The sequence below is a fragment of the Hyperoodon ampullatus genome (genome assembly GCF_949752795.1).
Source record: "Hyperoodon ampullatus genome assembly, chromosome: 10".
Lineage (NCBI taxonomy): Eukaryota > Metazoa > Chordata > Mammalia > Artiodactyla > Ziphiidae > Hyperoodon > Hyperoodon ampullatus.
Genome location: NC_136923.1, coordinates 91,906,750 through 91,931,957, shown reverse-complemented (window position 1 = coordinate 91,931,957; position 25,208 = coordinate 91,906,750). Strand labels below are relative to the sequence as shown.

At 39.7% G+C, this 25,208-nt stretch overlaps 1 protein-coding gene across 1 annotated transcript in view; it reads right to left on the bottom strand.

Moving 5' to 3' along the window:
• Window positions 1-25,208, bottom strand: part of KIF13A (kinesin family member 13A) — a 217,177-nt gene that overhangs the window by 87,118 nt on the left and 104,851 nt on the right. The window contains 1 exon segment of the mRNA XM_079712079.1: window positions 10,243-10,303. Coding sequence (XP_079568205.1) covers window positions 10,243-10,303 — 61 coding nt within the window.

The following is a 25,208-nucleotide window of genomic DNA, read 5'->3' as shown; positions in this document are numbered from 1 at the left end:
TTTGTTAAATTAAAATTTTTCTTTCCTTAGGTTATTGTCCATTTGTATTTACTCTTTAGTAAACTGACTATTTGGGTGCTATGTTTATGTTTATAAATCAATTGGTTTAGTAATTGATTAAGTATTAATTTTAAAATATCCATCATATATTAAGGATATTAACCTTTATATATTGTACATATTTTTCCCCAATCTGTCATTTACCTTTCAGTCTTATGTTGTTCTTTGTCATACAAAAGCTTTTGGTCTTTCATATTCAAATCTCTCATCTTTTCCTTTATGATTTTCATCTATGGTATATGTTATGCTTCCAAAATCTTTCTAGATTATTATTACCCCAAATTACATAGTTATTCACCCATATTTTCTTCTAGTTTTGTTTTTGGTTTTTCCAGTTTTATATCCAAATCTGAATTCTACTTCTTATCAGCTATGTAACCTTGGGCAAGATCTCCTTCACTAGTAAAACAGGAATAATAGTTGCTCTCTTACTGGGTTGCTGGTATGATTAAATAAGGCAGTACAGTAAAGCACTTGCCATAGTGCGTGGCCATTAAAAGTCTAGAATATACTTTAGCTAATATCCGTAATTAATACCATCTCTTAAATCTTTAATCAACTATAATTAATTTTGGTGCAGAAAAGGAGGTAATCATCTAATTATTTTTCCTTCAATAGTTCCTCTATCTTTGCAACAATTCTGTGAGGCAATCCAATTTTAAAGATAAAAGACACTTACTCTTACAAAAAAAAATTAAAGGAATCATTTATTGCTATTTTTCTAGCACCTCTAGTGGTCCCACCTTTAAAATTCCACTGACCAAATGTAATGGTGGTATACTCACGCGTGACAGAAAGAAGGGGGCGTGTGAATGTGTGTGTATGTGTGTGTGGGGTCATGATGAGGAGAGGAAGAAGGAACAGTATCATTAATTATTATCTGGGCCAGAATACGCCAACCCATGTTGTCCAGTGGAGGAAAAATATTTACCATTTTTTTATAACATTAAGATGTCTCAGAAAGGTAGAGGGAAAAAAACAACTAAATAAATCATATCAATAAAACTGAATACAAACAGACTCTATAGACCTCCCCTTATTTTTTTATTCTGGTGCCTTTGTAGCTCTATGAATCCCTGGCTGGGGTTATACTTAATCAATTCTTTGGTTTGGTGACTTTCAGCCACCACTGGTAAAACAAACGATTATTTAAGAACAGCGAAGACTGTCAACAAAGCCTAAAAATGCCCTGTAGCCTCTATACAGTCTTCTGTCCTCCTCAGCATAACCCGTTTTCCATGAAACATGAACAGTGGCTACACTTCACTCTGTGATGGACAGAAAATATTAACCATCAAAGACCCTTATACAGTCTATTAAGGAGAGTCTGGTTTATCCAAAAGACTGAAGGTGTTTTTGTTTGTTTATTTGTTTCTTTTTACTTTGTTCCTTCTTATTTTTTAAACACAGGAGTCCCTTTTTTCAGCATAGAAAAAAAGCAATTTGTCAACTGCTTTTAGAAGCTTTGATCATACACACACACAAAAAGAGCTATTTATGCTGGATAGTGGGAATCAGGGAACCCATAAAAGATGCACTATCCCTACCCTAAATGTTTCCCGACTCCAGTTCACACTCAAATGGAATGAAGTGCCACTTGTCTAGGGAAATATGTACCAGCCCAGAAGGGAGACAGAAAGGCAAGTTCAGAAGTCCTGAGGGAAGCAAGAGGACCTATGAGAATCTGTTTCTACCCCAGACAAACCACACAAAGGCACAACACAGTCCAACCCAAGAGCCTGTGACTTTTCCGCAGGACCCCGGCCAGAGAGGAGATGGCCACTCTACAGAAGTCAGCTCCGCGTGCCTGGCACAGGGAATCCACAGGGCAAACCTGACCTCACTTGTTCATAACCATGACCAAGATGCCAATTTCCTCTATGGGGTTTATGATTAGACTCCTATAGCTGTGTGGACAAGTCTTAAAACCCAGGCATGCCCAAAGCAACCACAACACAATGTCAGAACAGTAGAGAAGGTTCCTGTGTGGAATTTCTGCAAGCAAAGTCACAGACCTGACCCACCCAACCCTGAGTCACATATGATACAGCTCTGAAAAGCTAACACCCGGAGTCTCCACACTTGTGCGTAACCTGTCCCTCCTGGGAATAGCAGCAATGGCCTCAAATCTACCAGGCGTGTGCAGTGGGAGCTGAGTAACCAAGGTAATTCTCTCACTGCAGCAGGGCCCTGATAGCAAAGCACAGAAGAAGAGAAACTAGGGATGGGAGGGAAAGTGCATATCATGCATATGCTGACACTTGACTGCTTACGAGGAACAGGGTGAAACATCACAGTGGGCTATGCTCTAGGAAATGGGAGAACAAAATAAGAGGGCATGACCTTGTTTTATTCACAAACTGCATGAACCAAGGCAGTCTCACATAGATCACAGCTGACCAAAGCCCTAAGTATGGAGTACAAGGCTGGACGTGACATGTGCACAGAATATTTCTAAGGTAGTGGCGTGGAAGAGCAGCCAGGATTTTAACACGATTCTATCATTTTAAACAGAATCCCCAGTTTTCCTTCTTTTCCCCATCTCTTTTTTCACTGAGTTAAGAGTGAAAAAAAAAATGGTTAAGCTCAATATTTATGATCTGGAGTTCATGGGCCTGTGAGTCTGTGAGGGTTTTTCCACTCCTAACCAGGCTGACAGCACTGGCGACTGTGATGAGTCTGGACTTGGCAGGTGGCCCAGCTCTAAATCCGAGCACCTGGACAGTGCAAGGCCAGTCAGGCACCTCACCCATACCTGAAGGGGTGAGGAATGCCGAACTTGGACGAGGTTTCAGGTCATCTCTCCATCAAACAGGGCAACTCTCAGAAACTGTCACATGTGGTGACTTTAAACCTGGTTTAAGTTAAATGACCAAAAACTACAGAGCTTAGATAAAGAAGCTAGGGCTTTAAAGGCTTGACTTGATGACAGGAGATTTAAGTTTTAATAAACTGTAGAAGATTGCCATTAAGGGGCTTGGTAAAAGGACCCTGAGGACCTGGGCCTGGAGGGTAAAGGTAGACACGGGGCCATTTTCCACAGTGGCATCTGGGAGCTATCAGCACTGCAGTCCCCAGGAGCTTTCCTTGCAGCACAGCCTGGGTGACTCGCCCAGACGGCTGTTTCCACCCCCTGACAGCGCTGGGGCCAGTCATGAGCTGGCAGTGAACCTCAGCTCCTTTTTTTGTTGCCGTATAAAGTGGCTGAGTCACAGAGGAGGGGTCAGGCGTCGGGGACCCGGATGAAAGAGCTGTGAGGACTGTCTCACAGAGAATGCATTTTGGAGTGATTCAGGAGGGTACTTTCACATATAACAACTGCTGAAAAAGGAGCTGTTCTTCACCTCTACCTGCTCGACAGTGTTTGCCACTGTGTCCCTCTGACACAGAGGCAGACCTGACTCAATATCTCTTCTGGACTGTGAGGTGCACAAGATTGACAGCCCTTGAGGGGAGGTGAGAACAAAGCCCAAAACAAACACAGGCATTCGGGACTCTGGAGAACTTCTGACAGGAGGGAGAATGTTAATAGTATTATTCCTGGCTAGGTTCCAAGCCAGAGAACTCCAATAACATGATTCCCTAGGCACAGCCTCTTGTTGGGATGAGAGAGAAGAGAGGAGAGCCTGGGATTGCAGTAGAATCCATAAAATCTTCACACATAACTGTCATTGACCCAAATCCACATTTACCACTGCTTTCAGCTCTCTTACAAGTAGCAGGGCCTTTCTGAACCTTAGTTTCCTCGTCTGTAAAATGGGGGCAATATCAGTTTCTACTGATTTGGTGTTTTGACAATTAAATGACCTGCTGCAGGTAAAGGGATGAGCACAGTGCTGGGAAACTAGTGCTCAGAACTCTATTGTCTACTGTTGTTATTATTATCCACCCCTCTAAACACACTTAACTAAGTTAAGTGATGTCTCTGGGTGCCAAGAAATACTCTAAGGAATAGATGTTGACAAAGAAAGGAAAGTGGAAGAAGGCAGGGTTGGGTGGGATTAAAAAATCTGGGAGTAGGGCTTCCCTGGTGGCGCGGTGGTTGAGAGTCTGCCTGCCAATGCGGGGGACACGGGTTCGTGCCCCGGTCCGGGAGGATCCCGCGTGCCGCGGAGCGGCTGGGCCCACGAGCCATGGCCGCTGAGCCAGCGCGTCCGGAGCCTGTGCTCCGCAACGGGAGAGGCCACAGCAGTGAGAGGCCCGCATACCGCAGAAAAAAAAAAAAAAATCTGGGAGTAGAGGTGAGAAGAAAGAGAAGCATACACACACACTCTTGTAAAAAATTCAACAGTATCAGCCTAGCTTACTTATTTCAGAGAAATTTTTCTTAATTGACCTTCACTTACCCGATTCTGTCAATTAACATTCTCTCTTCCATCTGTAAAATACACTGATGCATGCTTACTGCACACTAAATCACCCAACTGGTAGACAACTCTCTGGACTCCCAACAGCTGAGTTATGTTCTCACAAAGGGTCAGTTGTGTTTGCTCCTGAACTGGTTTGTGTCAGTTACACTTCTCTGTAATTACATAATTAACAAATGCAAAAAGAGAGTTGTTGGTTCTAAGAAAACTAGTTTGGATGCTTAGGAACAACTTGATAAAGGTGAGCCCCTAAAAGAACTGTCAGATTAGGTATGGGTAAGAATTTGTAAGGCTGTAAAAGAGAAAGAAAAATCTAGAAGGATTCTGCAGTCAGTGTTTCATAAATGTCTTTTAAGATGGCAAGCACCATTTATAGTGAATCTCTAACAAACTTTTCACATAGTCAACTACTACTGCTTCTCATAACCACAGGGAAAACTTCCACAGTTTTGATAAACTTAACAGCTAACAATTATTGAGTATTTATTCTACACAAGACACTTGCTGAGGTCTTCATATACACTTGAATAGTAAAATAATGAATCAATACAATATGCTATAACAAATATTTTGGAAGTCTGCGTAAAAAATTGGTTCTATTTTGGCTGCTGTCAACTTTTAGAATGTAAATTTTGAGGCACAGTTAAACAATATGAAACAGAAATCATTTCTACCTCTGAGCCCATAAACTCTCCCATCATAGGCACAGAATCAAACATGGCTATTCTCCCCACGGCAATAGCCATAGCTAGGAGGCACTCAGCTGTCCCCTCACGGTACAAAGCAACGTTAGCAGAACAAGAATCAGACGTAGAACATTTCTCCTGAATTGCAGGGTATTACAATGCCTGAAAACACAGGTTTCAGCAAATCTGGACAACATACCATATGGTCAGAACTGTCATATAATTTCTAAGTCAACAGTTTAGAATCTCTCAGGTCAGGAAATGTTCTTGTCCATATAGATACCCAGATATGCCACCACTAGGCTGATTTTTATTTTGGGTATGAAGATTTATAGAAAAACAGGTTTATGAAAAATATTCTCCTGCTAGGAAGAAAAGCAAAACCAAGGTTACTGGAAGTCATTGTTATTTAACCAACACGACACATTTTAGACAGTGATTAAAAATGTATTGATTTATTATCGAGAAGCCCTTAAATGAAATTAGTAGTGATTTAAACATTTAAAAAGGCCTATTATCTGTTATGATGCTCTCAAGTTTATCAGTATTCACTATAATAACATTATAATCCTAAATGTTGATCTATGTTTATGTGTATGTATATATGGGCTTTGGGAGAGGAAATGGATTTATGTAGAAATCCCATGCTGTGGGTGCCTAATTTTGCAGGTTACTTCTGTTTTTTCTTAGCCCTGGCACAAGGGTTTTTGCTTAAAGATTCAGAATTATGTGCAGACTCGCTAACCAAAAGGTGGTAATAAGAGATAATATATTTAAATTGTGAAATGTCTCAAAGCATGATTCAATGCAATTCAAATGGCTTAACAAACAAGCCTTTGATTTGACTCTGAAAAGTCCACTGCAACAGCTGTGTGGCCAGCATAAAATGTCTGATTCACGTTTAATCTGAGAGCTGGAAGAGATCTGAGATCATTCTAGGCTATATATCCTCCTTTCACAGATGAAGAAACAGACATCCCCAAAGTTTAGCAGTTTGTGGCAAAACCAGGTCTCATAAATACCAGCACACACAATGCATTTTCTCTCCAAAGGACTGATGCTACTATCCTTACTACTGCTACAACGTGACAGTGATAAAGATGATGATAAATATTTCTTAAATTTATTTATTTATTTATTTTTGGCTGCATTGGGTCTTCGTTGCTGCGCACGGGCTTTCTCTAGTTGCAGCAAATGGGGGCTACTCTTCGCTGCGGGGCGCGGGCTTCTCATTGCAGTGGCTTTTCTTGCTGTGGAGCACAGGCTCTAGAGTGCAGGCTCAGTAGCTGTGGCACGCGGGCTCAGCAGTTGTGGCTCCCGGGCTCTAGAGCGCAGGCTCAGTAGTTGTGGTGCACGGGCTTAGTTGCTCCGCGGCATGTGGGATCTTCCCGGACCAGGGCTTGAACCCATGTCCCCTGCATTGGCAGGCGGATTCTTAACCACTGCGCCACCAGGGAAGCCCCGATGATAAATATTAAGTGAGCATTTCCTGTGGTTTAAGTACTTTACATGAACAGGTCATTTAGTCCTCAAATCAACCCTATGAGATCAGAACTATTATCAGCCTTATTTAACCTAAGAGGAAACAGAACTCACCTGACGTTACATAGATTAAAAGGTGGGGGAGGCAGGACTGGAACCCAGGCAGTTCGATTTAAAAGCCCACATGCTTCCACCACTCCACCCAACCCACTGCAGTGCCATTATACCTACTATTGAATTATGGGTTTCTAAATCAGTCTGAGAGTGGAAGCTCTTGCTTGCTATAGCTTCTAATGAGTAGACTAACATAAAACATAATTGAGAATTTAACATTTGACACACCCCATGAAACTGAGAGCCTCTCTTTGCTCTTTCAGTCCATGCACTCATCTATCTCTCTCCCCTCTCCCTCCTCCTCTCTGCCCCCGAAGTTTTGAGAGCTGCCTCAAGAGCTCTGATTCAGTATCAATGATGCCATTATTCATGGAGTCTGACAAATAGGTCAGTTTCAGGAACTATGTGCTTCCCCTTCTCCGTGTCTTCTATGTCCCATCAGAGAATGAATGCTTCTATCTTAATGTTTCTATTCACAATTAAGAAGGAATTGCTTTTTTTAATTAAAGAGAAGGGAAATCAAACTATACTCCAATATAAAATAAAAATTAAATTTAAAAAGAGAAAGGAAATCATATTAGTATAGAAACCAAACAACTAATCTATTAGTAATATATTCACTAGGCAAATTATTTACAATGAGTGCAAAAAACCCTGAAAGAATAGTAAGCAAGAATTTTACTTTTTGCTGAGGTGGTCACAGAATTTGTACGATAATGGGGATACCTAAAGAATAAGAAACTGTCTCCTCATATTTGTAAATAGACTGCTCCATTGACCAAGAGAATCCTATTTCAGGGCTAATACCAGGAACACGGTATTAGATGTGATCACGCAAGCTAAAATTTAGTAAAGTTTAAGCCATCAAAATGTTTAAAAATCATTTTTATCTTTTAAAATACTTCGGCACATACTATTTGTAATGAAGAGCTACAGAAATCTTGAGTTTCACATGTTAATTTTATCATCTGTACTTAATAAAATTATCTCTAGTAAAAAAAAAAAAGTTTGTCCTACATTCAGAGGTAGGAGTGATACACTGCAGAAAGCTAGAACGGTCTCTATGGGCAGTAATGGAGGATGTGATTGTAGAGATATGGAAAAAAAAGAGAAAAACAACCTTCCTAAAGCATTATTTTAACCCCATCACTCCAATAGCCCCTCCCCTATTTTTCACCATATCATCTACATTTCTTAGTCTAGCTTTTAAACTTTCCTATTATCTGGCCTCACTTAACATGTACAAGTAGGTTTCCCACTGATTCCCCCCCAAAATGCATCTTTTGCTCAGACCAGTGTTATACACCATGCTCCCTCCCACTTCTGCATCCTCACTTACAGAAAAGCCAAACGAAGTATCATTTATGGGCACCTTCCATTGGTCAGCTCATTAAGTTACCTACTGAACCCTTATAACAACACATAAGATAGGTATTACCACTGCCATGTTTCCCATTTTAAAGAAAAGAAATTGTAACTCAGAGAGATTAAATTATCTAAGAGAACCAAAGCAAGCTTCCTGAGACTTAAACCCAGGGTGGAGTTCAGAGTCCGTGTGCTTTCCTTGACACCGTATTGCTTCCTCTCGTCTGGATGCCCTCCATACTGCCCCGTGGCTAAATCCATGCTAAACTTTTATGTCCAGTTTCAGTCCCATCTCCTCTATGATGCCTTCCCAGGCAACTTCAGTCTTTCCACATTTTGCCTCTCTTTGGGTTTTCTATAGTACTTAAAACCTGTAAAACTTAGAGTTTAAATACTATCTCAAAATGTTTACTGTTGTTTGTTATGCATTCTTTTGCTTTCCAACTTAGGTTATAATTTCTCAAGGGCTTCCTAGGCTGCACACACAGTAGAAGTTTCATGAATACTTAAGCAACTATTCTGAGACTTTCTGGCTTCCTAGCTTAAATAAGAAGAAACACTGGGCTGGAGCATAGAAGGGGTGGTAGGGAGTCAGGGAGCAGAGGGTGGGGAAGGTAGACGGGGCTATAAAATAAAGGATCTTAAATGTCATCCAAAGAGTACAGATTTTTATCTAAAAGTGATGAGGAGTCCTCTAAAGTATCTGACAATTGCATAAGAGTTCTAATACAGGGAGCTACATCTGACTATATCCTGAATAATATCAACTGCACAGAGTGAGAGATTGGACTGTGTATAGCCATAGCATTTGTCCTCATCTGTTTCTGTCACAGTGTGAAGTGTTTTACTTTTCTTTATTTAAATCCAAAAGCACACACCCGGCACAAAATTATACTGCGCTAACAGTCAAGGCCGACTCTCCTAGACTCTGTAGAATTTATTATATAGACTCCCAAAGGACTGATAAAAAGACAAATTAATTACAACCAATATTAAGAACTATTTACTCACATTAATAAAATACATTGCTGAAGATGCAGGAATGATGTTTGGAAAGAAAGGCTAATTTACCCAATGTGAGCAATGGAAGGAATTTTCCTAGTTCCAGCCATTAACTTTTGACAAAATTATACATCAAATAATTTCTCAACAGATTTGCTTTACACGGCAAGGAAAAGGCTATCAATAAACAAAATTTCCTATAAGCAAGTAACTTCTTTTACCCTCTAATCTTTTAAGATCTACATCCTCTCCATCGTCCCCTCACTGTTTTTCTTCCTTTCTTTCTTTCTTTTCTTCCTTCCTTCCTTCCTTCCTCTTCCTTTCAATATTTCTTTCTCTCTTTCTTTCGGAAATGGGAAAGTCATTCAACTGGCATCCTTATAAGTAGAAATAAGGAGAAAATGCTCATTAAGACTATATATCTAAGAAAAAGGGGTCACAGTCAGAAGGGAAGGAACAAAGACTTCCTCCACTAAAACAAATGCTTCCCTCTTGAGCTAAGGTAATTTTAACTCCTAGGAAAGGTGAAGATTCACCTGTGATCACAAATAAAATTAGCAGTCATCTGTATTTAATGGAGTAGGGATAAAATGCCTCAAGGAAGGAACAAGAGCAAATTGTTCATAAATGTGGGGCCTTGAGGCAATGTTTCCCCGAGGGATGTACAGTGTTAGTTCATATCACCACTGACTACTTTAGAACACTCAGGATGCCAGGGGGCCCTGGAAGCCAACAGCATCTGTGCTTTGCTTGCTTAAATGGAGCAGTGCCTTCCCTGAAAGTTAGAGGCAAGGAAAGGCACAGCACATTAAACCTCCTCTTCGTGTAAGAACCACAACAGCTTCCACTGACGGCCTGAGGTGGTTTTCGTTAGCTCTAATCCTTGGAACACCTCTGAGGACACTTCATACCCCCTTTACAGGTAAAGAACCTGAAGCTTAATGAGTTTGGGAAAAAAACCTGTCCGAGGCTTCTCAGCAAGTAAATGGCTGAACCAGATCCTCAAACCAAATCTTACTGACTTCAAAGCCCACGTGCCAGAATTGGAAAGAATGAGTGCGAATTTTATGGGAAAAACAGAACTCCAGAACAATTAAAGAAAACAGACATAATGGAAGAAGAGGCCAGAGGCCCAACCATCAAGTGCAGAAAGAGAGCCAACTTACCAGCATATTTTGTAGTGTTAGATTCATCCATGGACCAAAAGCAATAATCAAACGCAAATACCTGAATGAAAGAACAAAACATTAAACTTAAAAATTAATTAACTTCCATGAGTAAATCAGACTGAAAAAAATTTCACTGATGAAGATGAGGGTGCCTGCTACTGTCTTATTAAAAAAAAACCCAAAAAACGAAAAAACACCATAGGTTTGATGCTTTATTAACCCTGAAGTTTCTTACAGACTAAATTGATGGTTATTTTCTTGTATTAGACTAAGTTGCATATAGAAATTGCTACTTATCCATAATTCAAACAAGGAGACACCTTAGCCAAATTTTTTTAAATGATACATTTAGTGAGAAAGAACAGTGGCTTTTCTCCCAAGTCCACGGTTCCAGCGTCTGCTGAAACTCTCCAGCCAGACCTTCCATGGCTTCACAAGAAACACTAAAGTGATCAAGTTTCATTGAAACCAGTTCCTTCTAACTTTCCATGACGCTACCATTTCTAGCGCAGCCAAAGCTTTGTCAAAACTCCCCACGTTCCCAGAAATCTTGGACTCCCGGTCTTGGGCCAAGTACTGTTAATAAATCAGTAATTCACTCTCGCATGCTTTAGTTTTCTGCATAGTTACTGAATGCCTACTATGTACTAGGAATGGCTGATGCTGCCTCCATAAGGACACACATCTTATCAATGTTTTCCACGCGTATGACCACCACTCATGTTCCAGCCATCATTAGCAAATGCGTCGGGCAACGTTCCCCAAAGTGCGCACCAAGGAACAGCAGTTTCATGAGACAGTCCATGAAATAAAGATTACATCATCCAGAAATGGTAGATATTTTACCCTGCTTAAGATTTTCTATGCAATTCTCAATATTAAAGTCTCTGAAAAGTCCTCCAGCAAATAAACCCATTTAGTTGTGTAACTTTTTTATTTCTCAACTACTTTTGGTGAGGAGAGTAACACCTATTAACACGCCTTGAAACTAGTGTTTCTCAGCATACTCCTCAAGCAAACTGGCTCAGTTGACTAAGAAGTGACTTTCACAGGCTCCTTGTTACAGCCTCCCCCCGCCTTGCAACTCTAATGGTAAATTACAATCCTAAAGGGACAGAGACCCTTTAATGCTTAATCATTGCCAAGGGATCGTAAGCACTGAGCAATCAGAACCCAAGCACTTTGACCTGGCACTTGAGACTGGCCATATGAGACCCTTCCAGCCTCTGTCCCCCAACTTCCTTAAGCTTCAGCTGAACTTTCTGTACCTTGGAGTTGTTAAGTACAATTCCACCTCTGTCATTTTCTTTATTTCCACCCTTCAGAATGCTTCATACTCCTTAAGGCCCAGTTCAATATATTTTTCTTCCAGGAAGTATTCCTTGGTTAAACCCAAATGGATTTGCTTTCTCTTCTCTGAACTCTCACAACACTGCTTTAATCCTTTTTTGGTGTGACTCCTATCCCAATTATTTTATTTTTCACTTATCCTGTATATGATGTGTGCATATGTTTTATCTCCCCTGGTAGACAAAGATCCTTAAAAGCAGGAACCATACCTAATTCATATTGGTATCCTGCACTGTCCATAGTAGTTGCTTTGTAATTATTTATTAAATGATTACTGTCATTGAGAACTTGCAAGAAAGAAGGTACTTTCCACATCATCAAAAGACTAAGTTATGCTCTGAATAGTTTCAGCACTACATGTACTTTAATGCTTTTAAAACTGATTCAGGTACACACACAACTTACATCATCAACCTCAAATCCAAATTCAGTTTTGTTATTTATACAAACATTCACTCTGGTCTTATGACAACCAAGGTTAAAACGAACAGCTATGAAACAACAGTTTCAGCCAACAGAGTGTGAAATATTTACTGCATTCAAGGGCTCTTCCAAAGACTTGAGGGACCACACAGGCGTAATCCAGTTAATCTTCCTGCCTCAAGGCAGGACTGAACTTCAACACTTCTGAGAGACGAAGATCTGTCTTGTTTTTAAACATTTCCAGAAAAGGAGATTCTACAACCTCCCTTTAATGGCATCTTATAACACTTAACTTTCAATCCCAGGACATTTTCCTTTCCTTTTGACCTAAATCAACTCTCCTTACTTTAAATGGCCAACAGAGGCTACTTTCCAATTTCTAGGTATGTTCATTGTTTCCCTCTAAAGTCTCAATGAATTCCTCTTAGTAGTTGCTACATACAGTGAAATAATAATTTATTTCCTGTATGTTCATTTTTCATACCTACCTAAAACTTGTATTTAACAGCTTGCTATTTTGCATACAAGGTTAGAAAGCTAGAGATTTACATTCACAGTGATGTTACTTGAAATAAAATGAAATCCACCCCAAAACTGGGGGGTCTACCCTTAGTAATAATCATTCCAAATTCTGTGCCAACTTTCATTTCTAACAGACGATTAATAGTCTAAAGTTGTTTTTGCTCATAAAAAGGAAGATAACAATTTTTCATTTTAGGCATTCACCCTCCCGAATTCAGACAAACATTAAAACTCTGCAGAGGAGAAAGGGCCCTGATAGTACTGGCAGACTTAATTGTTCTTTTCTTGCCAAAAACTGGCCTCTCCCTGAACTATGTCTCGAATTTCAAAACCTTTGATCACAAGCATTTTAGAATGGTCATCTCCCTCAAACCAGTCATGGAGTACAGGTTATGCTTTTACTCAACATTTATAGTAAGAAAGTTGAAGCCCAGAAATCTGAAGGATTTCCCTAAAAACTCAAAGCAACTGAAAAGATTCTTGTTATCATTTTTTTATTTAAGGCAGGTTACCAGAGATCCACCCTCCTCCTATGAAATTCCACAGCACTCTATAGCTCCCGTGGCACTAGTTCACATGTGCTCCTGTTTTATGGCTTAGTTCAACTGGTGTGGGTCTCACCTCCACTCAAAGGTGAACCTGTTGGGGGCAGGGGCTTTGTCTCATGCTAGTGCCTGGGTCAGTACTTCATATAGAGCAGCCACTGTATGTAATATTTTTTCAATAAATAAACATAATACCAGGAGAAGAAGTTGGAATGCAGATAAGAACACGGAAGGAACATGAGAAACTGTTATGGAAATGTAGAAGTTCAAACTGCAAGATAGATTTTTAGTGTTGCATTCCTTTCAGACGCACATTTTCAGGGAACTTGGTTCCTTCAAGGGTCAAATACAAATTTGGTCACTAGATGAGTCCTCTTCAGCACCATCATTCCAGGGTTCACGTGGATAAACAAGAGTGGCCACATCAAGTATAATTGGTAGTTTGCACAGAATTAGAACAATTATTTGTTGCCAGAATAATCTGGTATGACTGTTATGAAAACAGTGATAAGATGTTTAAAATAATTTCTTTGTCTTAGGTAGCCAATCATTTCCCTTGCAATCTTCTTAGTACTATAAACAAACTAGTATTCACAAACTATTATCTTTCTTTTCACGGCTAAAAATTTAATTATAATTTAATCACAAAGGTTTGTAACAAAAGAGGACATGATTTTCTTATTTTCTAATACAAAATCATTGACATTTCAAAAGAGATAACAAAACCATTTTCTTGAGTTATTCTTTAGAAACTAACCACTTCAAATAAAATAATTTTTTCAAAGCCAGCACATTATACTAGAGAAATATATTTACTCAAGACTTCTAACTAATTTCATTAGAATTCCTAAATGTTTATTTCACCTATTCATTATGAAGTCACTAGTATCTTAATTAGACCGTGGCAGACAGGGGACTTTTTTTTTTTTTTTTACACATCTTTCTTGGAGTATCACTGCTTTACAATGGTGTGTTAGTTTCTGCTGTATAACAAAGTGAATCAGTTATACATATACTCTTGCATCTCTCTCCCCCCCTCCCTATCCCACCCCTCTGGGGGTCACAAAGCACTGAGCTGATCTCCCTGTGCTATGCAGCTGCTTCCCACTAGCTATCTGTTTTACATTTGGTGGTGTATATAAGTCCATGCCACTCTCTCACTTCGTCCCACCTTACACTTGCCCCTCCCCGTGTCCTCAAATCCATTCTCTACGTCTGCGTCTTTATTCCTGTCCTGCCCCTAGGTTCATCAGAACCTTTTTTTTTTTCTTTTTTTTTTAGATTCCAATTATATGTTAGGATACGGTATTTGTTTTTCTCTTTCTGACTTACTTCACTCTGTATGACAGACTCTAGGTCCATCCACCTCACTACAAATAACTCAATTTCATTTCTTTTCATGGCTCAGTAATATTCCATTGTATATGTGTGCCACATCTTCTTTATCCATTTATCTGTGGATGGACACCTAGGTTGCTTCCATGTCCTGGCTATTGTAAAATAGAGCTGCAATGAACATTGTGGTACATGACTCTTTTGGAATTATGATTTTCTCAGGGTATATGCCCAGTAGTGGGATTGCTGGGTCGTATGGTAGTTCTATTTTTACTAAGGGACCTCCATACTGTTCTCCATAGTGGCCGTATCAATTTACATTCCCACCAACAGTACAAGAGGGTTCCCTTTTCTCCACACCCTCTCCAATATTTATTGTTTGCAGATTCTTTGATGATGGACATTCTGACTGCTGTGAGGTGATACCTCACTGTAGTTTTGATTTGCATTACTCTAACGATTAGTGATGTTGAGCATTCTTTCATGTCTGTTTGTTGGCAATCTGTATATCTTCTTTGGAGAAATGTCTATTTAGGTCTGTTGCCCATTTTTGGATTGAGTTGTTGGTTTTTTTGATATTGACCTGCATGAGCTGCTTGTAAATTTTGGACATTAATCCTTTGTCAGTTGCTTCATTTGCAAATATTTTCTCCCATTCTGAGGGTTGTCTTTTCGTCTTGTTTATGGTTTCCTTTGCTGTGCAAAAGATTTCAAGTTTCATTAGGTCCCATTTGTTGATTTTTGTTTTTATTTCCATTTCTCTAAGAGGTGGGTCAAAAAGGATCTTGCTGTGATTTATGTCATACAGTGTTCTGCCTATATTTTCCTCTAAGAGTTTGATAGTGTCTGGCCTTACATTTAGGTCTTTAATCCATTTTGAGTTTATTTTTGTGTATGGTGTTAGGGAGTGTTCTAATTTCATTCTTTTATGTGTAGCTGTCCAGTTTACCCAGCACCACTTATTGAAGAGGCTGTCTTTTCTCCATTGTATACTCTTGCCTCCTTTATCAAACATAAGGTGACCATATGTCCGTGGGTTTATCTCTGTGCTTTCATTACTGTTCCACAGATCTATATTTCTGTTTTTGTCCCAGTACCATACTGTATTGATTACTGTAGCTTTGTAGTATAGTCTGAAGCCAGGGAGCCTGACTCCTCCAGCTCTGTTTTTCTTTCTCAAGATTGCTTTGGCTATTCGGGTGTTTTGTGACTCCAAACAAATTGTGAAATTTTTTGTTGTAGTTCTGTGAAAAATGCCATTCGTAGTTTGATAGAGATTGCATTGAATCTGTATATTGCATTGGGTAGTATAGTCATTTTCATAATGTTGATTCTTCCAATCCAAGAACATGGTATATCTCTCCATCTGTTTGTATCATCTTTAATTGCTTTCATTAGTGTCTTATAGTTTTCTGCATACAAGTCTTTTGTCTCCTTAGGTAGGTTTATTCCTAGGCATTATATTCTTTTTGTTGAAGTGGTAAATAGCAGTGTTTCCTTAATTTCTCTTTCAGATTTTACATCATTAGTGTATAGGAATGCAAGAGATTTCTGTGCATTAATTTTCTATCCTGCTACTTTACCAAATTCATTGATTAGCTCTAGTAGTTTTCTGGTAGAGTCTTTAGGATTCTCTACGTATAACATTATGTCATCTGCAAACAGTGACAGCTTTACTTCTTCTTTTCCGATTTGGATTCCTTTTATTTCCTTTTCTTCTCTGATTGCTGTGGCTAAAACTTCCAAAACTATGTTGAATAAGAGTGGTAAGAGTGGGCAACCTTGTCTTGTTCCTGATCTTAGTGGAAATGATTTCAGTTTTTCACCATTGAGAACGATGTTGGCTGTGGGTCTGTCATATATGGCCTTTATTATGTTGAGGTAGGTTCCCTCTATGCCTACTTTCTGGAGGGTTTTTATCATAAATGGGTGTTGAATTTTGTTGAAAGCTTTTTCTGCATCCATTGAGATAATCATGTGGTTTTTATCCTTCAATCTGGTAATATGGTGTATCACATTGATTGATTTGCATATATTGAAGAATCCTTGCATTCCTGGGATAAACCCCACTTGATCATGGTGCATGATCCTTTTAATGTGCTGTTGGATTCTGTTTGCTAGTACTTTGTTGAGGATTTTTACATCTATGTTCATCAGTGATACTGGCCTGTAGTTTTCTTTCTTTGTGACATCTTTGTCTGTTGTTGGTATCAGGGGGATGCTGGTCTCGTAGAATGAGCTGGGGAGTATTCCTCCCTCTGCTATACTTTGGAAGAGTTTGAGAAGAATAGGTGTTAGCTCTTCTCTAAATGTTTGATAGAATTCGCCTGTGAAGCCATCTGGTCCTGGGCTTTTGTTTGTTGGAAGATTTTTAATCACAGTCTCAATTTCAGTGCTTGTGATTGGTCTGTTTATATTTTCTATTTCTTCCTGTTTCAGTCTCAGAAAGTTGAGCTTTTCTAAGAATTTGTCCATTTCTTCCATGTTGTCCATTTTATTGGCATATAGCTGCTTGTAGTAATCTCTCATGATCTTTTGTATTTCTGCAGTGTCACTTGTTACTTCTCCTCTTTCATTTCTAATTCTATTGATTTGAGTCTTCTCCCTTTTTTTCTTGATGAGTCTGGCTAATGGTTTATCAATTTTGTGTATCTTCTCAAAGACCCAGCTTTTAGTTTTATTGATCTTTGCGATCGTTTCCTTCATTTCTTTTTCATTTATTTCTGATCTGATTTTTATGATTTCTTTCCTTCTGCTAACTTTGGGGGTTTTTTGTTCTTCTTTCTCTAATTGCTTTAGGTGTACGGTTAGGTTGTTTATTTGAGCTTTTTCTTGTTTCTTGAGGTAGGATTGTATTGCTATAGACTTCCCTCTTAGTACTGCTTTGGCTCCATCCCATAGGTTTTGGGTCATCGTGTTTTCCTTGTCATTTGTTTCTAGATATTTTTTGATTTCCTCTTTGATTTCTTCAGTGATATCTTGGTTACTTAGTAGTGTACTGTTTAGCCTCCATGTGTTTCTATTTTTTACAGTTTTTTTCCTGTAATTGATATCTAGTCTCATAGCGTTGTGATTGGAAAAGATACTTGATATGATTTCAGTTTTCTTAAACTTACAAAGGCTTGACTTGTGACCCAAGATACGATCTATCCTGGAGAATGTTCCATGAGCACTTGAGAAGAAAGTGTATTCTGTTGTTTTTGGATGGAATGTCCTATAAATATCAATTAAGTCCATCCTGTTTAATGTATCATTTTAAGCTTGTGTTTCCTTATTGGTTTTTATTGTGGATGATCTGTCCACTGGTGAAAGTGGGGTGATAAAGTCCCCTATTATGATTGTGTTACTGTCGATTTCCCCTTTTATGGCTGTTAGCATTTGCCTTATGTATTGACGTGCTCCTATGTTGGGTGCATAAATGTTTACAATTGTTATTATCTTCTTCTTGGATGGATCCCTTGAACATCATGTAGAGTCCTTCTTTGTCTCTTGTAATAGTCTTTATTTTAGAGTCTATTTTTTCTGATATGAGAATTGCTACTCCAGCTTTCTTTTGATTTCCATTTGCATGGAATATCTTTTTCCATCCCCTTACCTTCAGTCTGTATGTGTCTCTAGGTCTGAAGTGGGTCTCTTGTAGACAGCATATATATGGGTCTTGTTTTTGTATCCATTCAGCCAGTCTATGTCTTTCGGTGGGAGCATTTAATCCATTTACATTTAAGGTAATTGTCAATATGTATGTTCCTATTACCATTTTCTTAATTGTTTTGGGTTTGTTGTTGTATGTCTTTTTCTTCTCGTGTTTTCTGCCTAGAGAAGTTCCTATCGCATTTGTTGTAAAGCTGGTTTGGTGGTGCTGAATTCTCTTAGCTTTTGCTTGTCTGTAAAGGTTTTAAGTTCTCCGTCAAATCTGAATGAGATCCTTGCTGGGTAATCTTGCCTGTAGGTTTTTCCTTTTCATCACTTTAAATATGTCCTGCCACTCCCTTCTGGCTTGCAGAGTTTCTGCTGAAAGATCAGCTGTTAACCTTATGGGGATTTCCCTGTATGTTATTTCTTGTTTTTCCCTTGCTGCTTTTAACATTTTTTCTTTGTATTAAATGTTTGATAATTTGATTAATATGTGTCTTGGTGTGTTTCTCCTTGGATTTATCCTGTATGGGAATCTCTGTGCTTCCTGGAATTGATTAACTATTTCCTTTCCCATATTAGGGAAGTTTTCAACTATAATCTCTTCAAATATTTTCTCAGTCCCTTTCTTTTTCTCTTCTTCTTCTGGGACCCCTATAATTCAAATATTGGTGCATTTAACGTTGTCCCAGAGGTCTCTGAGAGTGTCCTCAGTTCTTTTCATTCTTTGTTCTTTATTCTGCTCTGCAGTAGTTATTTCCACTATTTTATCTTCCACGTCACTTATCTGTTCTTCTGTGTCAGTTATTCTGCTACTGATTCCTTCTAGATAATTTTAAACTTTATTGTGTTGTTCATCATTGTTTGTTTGCTCTTTAGTTCTTCTAGGTCCTTGTTAAATGTTTCTTGTATTTTCTCCATTCTATTTCCAAGATGTTGGGTCATCTTTACTATCATTACTCTGAATTCTTTTTTCAGGTAGATTGCCTATTTCCTCTTCATTTGTTAGGTCTGGTGGGTTTTTACCTTGCTCCTTCATTTGCTGTGTGTTTCTCTGTCTTCTCATTTTGCTTAACTTACTGTGTTTGGGGTCTCCTTTTCACAGGCTGCAGGTTCGTAGTTCCCGCTGTTTTTGGTGTCTGCCCCCAGTGGCTATGGTTGGTTCAGTGGGTTGTGTAGGCTTCCTGGTGGAGGGGACTGGTGCCTGTGTTCTGGTGGATGAGGCTGGATCTTGTCTTTCTGGTGGGCAGGACCGCATCTGATGGTGGGTTTTGGGGTGTCTGTGACCTTATGATTTTAGGCAGCTTCTGTGCTAATGGGTGGGGTTGTGTTCCTGTCTTGCTAGTTGTTTGGCACAGGGTGTCCAGCACTGTAGCTTGCTGGTTGTTTCTCTAGACACTGAGGTGTCTAGAGAAATCTGTAATGATGGAGGGTGGAGGTGGCTCACCACAGCAGAAGAATGGAGTGGCTTTTGAAACTCATTCTGGATGCTACTTCCAACAACTGAGGGGAATCTGAGGGACTTGGGTCCTGAGCCTATCCTCGCTGTCTCCTGCTCCTCCGATTCTTGCCATGAGTGTGCCACCGTGACGCTTGGTCCCGCAGACCTGCAAATGGCAAGGGTGGGGGCGGGGGACTTCTTAATGCATACAACTGAGCAAAAAAATAAATCAAATTTGGAAACCAAGTATTTTTCATATTTCATCAATGCCAATCAACATCGTGAGAACTTTTTTTGTAAAGAGACCCACAACTTCTAAGATCCTTCAACTAGAAAAAGAGCCAAAGGTACAGATGCTCCCCAGTTGTTTTTAAAATCTGAAAGTCATTGTCTTCACTGTTTTCAATAAAATGTGACTCCACCTTCTCAGAATCCCATTCCTTTCTCTCAGTTTCCAACTTGTAAAATTCAGACCAGCATTTAATTCCTTGCAGCTTGCTGTACATATCTGTTCCACCTTCCACACACTCTTAAAAATGTTAGCTTTGCATCTCTGTGAACTGCTGAACATCCTGTAAAATTATCACAAGCTGTTTTTAATAAGGCAAATGTGCTGAGTGATATACACTCTGAGGCAAATGAGCCTCAGGACTTAGGAGCAGGATGCAGCACAGTGAAAGTCCACTCTTATCGAAAAGACCCATCTCATTGGCATTTCAGCAAAATTCAACTTGCCATTTTTAAAAAAGAAAGAAAGAAAGCATCTTCTATATTCCTTGAAGAATAAGAGGGCATTGGTGTTCTAAGAAATGTGATCTGTAATCATTTTCCTGATCCATAAAAAAAAAAATGTAAAGGTACTTTCAATTGCATTACCTCTGTTTCATTCGTCCTTTCTACTTGCACACTTTCACTAACATGTTCTCCAGTTATAAAACATTTCATCCAGAAAGCATTCAACCAATACCGTTGCCACCCTTCTCAGTTTTAGGTACTACAGGGAACTCAAATATGCATTAGGCATGCATTTTTGTCCTCTAGTCACTTTTGGTCTAGTCACAAAGAGAAAACATAAAAGAATTATTCTTGAAAATTAAAAAGCACGTTTTTTTTCCAAAATCATTTTCATACCCTTCAACTCCTCTCCAGGCAGAAAGTCATTAACCCAATACTTTTCTCAAGATAATTTAATTTTAGGCAAAGAAATATCTACAAACATACACACCGGAGTTTTTGCAAAGTGAGTCAAAGACTACTCCCTTTCAAATTTCATATTAAACTATTTCAGCATCATCTCACATGTCACTCCCTTATGAAACCTTTCTTAAGGACACTACTTCTTACTCTGAATTTCATACCTATCTGACCAGATTGTGTGTCTATGTGTATGAGAAAGAGATAGAGAGACTCCCTTTGTTCTATATAATTAATTCTGAGAGGTCAAGACCTTGGTTTTCCTAATGGTTTTATTGCCCATAATTCCACCAAACTAAAAATACTCTGAGAATTTACTTTTTAAAGCAACGTCGTGGTGAATGACCATTCACTGAAACAACCTTGTAAATCTGTGTTATCCCACACGATGGCTGCTTAAAATAGCCCACACGGGTGAGTGTGAATCCTCCCACACTGCTACAGGGTAGTAGATAACACAAAAGTCCTTGGTCAAAGCCTGTTTCCACTCAACTGTGGAAGTGACAAGACAGGTGTCACCATACAGACATTACTTGTGTGTTTACTGGATTCCCACCCCTTTCCCAAAAGACAGGAGCAAACTCCCCTATTCACCTACATATTATGTCACGAGTCAACCACCTCTTCAGCTCTGAGAGCTTCCACCAATGACCAAGAAATCCTCTGGTGGGAAGTCCGGGGGAAAAAAGAAAAGAAAATGTAGAAGTCTAAGAAAGTTTCCCCTTCCTGCAGTCCCCTGCTTCTCTTCACCTCACTGGCCATTCTTCAAGACCTGCCTCAATGTCACCTCCTCCAATGCTTCCTTGACTTCCCTCCTCTGTGCTGCCTCAGTCGATAGCTTCTCCTCTCAAATACACACTCTACATAAGTAATCACGCATTTTATATTAAATTAGAACTGTGGGCATTTTAGCAAAGTGTCTACTGATACGACGCTTGGTGCACAGTAAAACTCAGTATGCGGCAGCTACTGTTATCAGTTTTGATGGTATCTACTGAGGGGGTCCTCTCCCCAGTTAACAGTACAGCTGCCATTTATAGAGTGTTTATTATGTACCAGGCACCATCCTAAGTGTGTTACAGTCTGCTCAAGCTGGGAGGTTTCCTGAGTCAGGGCCTGTGCTAATTCATTTCTTTAATCATTACAGGCATAGACACAGTAGATACATGCTCAGTATTTGCTGAATCAAATGAAGAAAGAAAAATGAAAAGGCGAAAAGGTTCATATGGCCTTGACAAGAGAGTTGCTATAGTCCATTGAGTTCTGTGTCAAAAGGATCAATACAAAACACACTGTGTACTTCCTAGCCCCCAAATCCAGAATCAAAAGGGCTTCCCGTGGGGGAGAAAAGTCCACTCTCTGTGGGCTGGCTTTGCTTTGCATGAAGGCGTGTCTCTCTGCACTCATGCTATCCTGTCATCCTCCTCTCTGGATACAATTAATCCACTGTTCACATCTGCAGACTCAGCTGCAACTAACTGCCTGTTCTGGCCACTACTGATTTTGGAAACTGCGCCTGAGATCTCTCCACAAACCCTATTTCTCTGGTTTTATAAATATCAGCGAGCCAATGTCATGTTGGTGGTTACTTTTCAATTTTGTCCATTTGAAAGAGTACAATTAACATGAAAGACATATGCCAAATGTGATCATGTGTCCCCACACTGTATTATGAGAACTGAACCAGACCAAAAAGAACTGAAGTCCTACATTTCATGTCACGTCAAAATTTTCCTTTTAATGCCAAGTTTCAACATTTTTACCTTTTCATCTCTTTCTCCTAATACCAGAGATGTGAAGTGTCACAAAAAAAGAAGAGTTAAGCTTCATTCAACTTGGAGAAGCAGGACTGAAATAGAAAGGAGAGCCTCTGTGATCAGAACTGTCTTCATCAAAGCTATTTGCAAAAGCATCTCTGCCAGTGCTAACTCCAGTCTGTATTTGAGCATATCTGCTCCTGGGCATCAAAGAAGGGACACCAGCCAGAATGATCATTCTTATTACTGGTGAGTTCTGTTGATGGACACCAACTTCACATTTAAAAAGCTGTCAAGTAACTGCTATCCTTTTGCAAGGTGATCAATCATTTCCTTTACAGCTGCCTATATATGCACACCAAATAAGGTCAATATTGCCCAACTGTAAAGATGTCAAGCATCTTAAAGACTCAAAGCAAGCTGACAGCATCTGTTGCACATCTACCAGCAATGAGGCATGGGTCCTGATCCCAGGGACCTCACAGCTGTGGGAAACAACTATGTCATGGAAAGTACTGTTCTACGTGGCAGCTCAAATTTCTAAGGACTCATGAAGCAGTGTTTCTTCAAAGAATTAATTTATCTTTGCATGCATTTAATAGGCATTTACTGAGTATGTATTATGAGTTAATTGGGACAGAAATAAGAGCCAACTAGTTATCAGGCTCTCAGATTCTATTAGAGGAAAGTAACCAGGAAAAGGAAAGAGTACAATACGTAGAATAGTTCTCCCTCCATATCCCTGGGCGAGTGGTTCTAGGACGGCCATGGATACCAAAATCCAAGGATGCTAAAGTCCCCTACGTAAAATGTTGTAGTGTTTGCATACAAGCCATACACATCTTCCCATATACTGTAAATCATCTCTGGATTACTTACAAAACCTAATGCAATATAAATGCTACATAAACAGTTGCTGGAGTGTGACAAATTCAAGTTTTGCTTTTTGGAACTCCTTGGAATTTTTTTTTTTGCCCTGAAAATTTCAATCTGCAGTTGGCTGAATCTGTGGCTGTGGGACCCGTGGACACAGACAGCTGACTGTACAAGGTTTGGCAGGAATACAAAGATGGAATAAGTACACTGCGGGGCTGGGGGTGGGGGTGGGGGGGCGAGGATCAGGAAAGGTTTCCAGAGGAGGCAAAGCCTGAGCTGAATTCTGAAAGACAATTACTGAGAAGACAAGTAGGAAAAGCAGTCCAGGTAAAAGCGGAGCTAGCCAAGCAACAGAGGTAAGGAGCTGGGCGTGATGGGAGAAGTGTGCAAAGAGCAGTTGGGAGGGGAAGAAAGAGAGAAAAACGGGGGCACAAGCTGAGGTCAGTGCATGTACGACTTTATGTGCTTTATTATTAAGAAGGCTGGACTTTAGCTTGTTGGCAAATGACAGGATCACATTCTCACTTTGGAATGTTCACAGTGGCAGCGACATGGAAGATGGACTGAACTGGTGTAAAACAGGAGGAAAAGAGTCCAGTAAGCAAATCATTATGACGAAGGTGAAAGCTTCTAATACCCAGGCTCAGTGGGGGCAGAGAGGAGCTGTAGTGAATATAGGCACTCTTTTCTTTGGAGAATTATACTAACTCCAGCCATTTGGTTCCCATGGGTCGTTGCTATATTTTTATATGGCATATAAATTCACACGTTATATATATGATTTCTTGGGGGTGGGGGAGGGGAAGGCAGAGAAGACACATGTAGGGGCTCAGGCTGGACCACTCACAGTCCCACAATCCCCTGACCACAGTTAACTGGCCTCAAGTGGGTGCCTGATGGGATTTCTGGATTTGGGACTAAGAAAGTCGAACCAGTCTTTCTTTAATTACTGTAAAATCTTAATGCTGTAAAATCTAGGACATGTCGGGGCCATGTTTCTAACCATGTGGACCAGAAAAGCAGACAGAGCTGGTCTGCAGTGAGAGAGAAAGAAACGAAGGGGACACACATGGGGACAGAGAAGGAGATGTGTCTTGTATTTGAACGCCAGCCACTTCCTGTCCTTGAGCTCTTTGATACTTCCGAGTCCTTCTAACACATTTATCTTATGGCTCATTTAGTTTGAGTTCCTGTCACTTTTAGCTGAAAGACCCCCAACTACTGCAGGAAGAAATATATAAATATGAGAGCTGTTAAAGGAAGAAATAATGAGGCTTGACCATCCATCGAATGGATTGAAAGTTATGAATATAAACAGTCCCATGGAAAAAGGCACCCCCGAAAAAGTGCTCTGAAAACCATCCAGAGTTTCAAAAACTTGAAAATAGGAACTAGTTCTCCCAAATCCCATACCAATATTTTGACAGAGCATAGAGCTTCCATTTAGCGCTAACTCAATTCCAACTCTTTCAAATACTCCATTCCTTCCAAGTTTAATCCTTCATTATTCAGCTTTAAAATCTACTTCACTGGTTGCTGAGGGGCAAGGGTGGTGGTGTCACAAATGCACAATCTGTGGGGCATTACTTTCATGGTTCTTTCATGCCCTGGTTACTTCTCCTCAGAAAAACTAGCCACCCAAATAACTTCCAACAGCATATGCCAAAGGTAATTTGGATGTTTTCACACACAGACTATTTCTTCTTTGCCAAAAACAGACCAAACGATCAGATGCAAATGTCTAAGCATATACTGTATGATCCTAGATTGTCTCCAATAAATGATTAATGTTGCTCATTAAGGAAAAAAATTAAACCCAGATCGAATTTGAGTCACCGTGCTATCACCTACTACGAGCAATCTCTGGGTCTGGTTCAGAACTTCCAG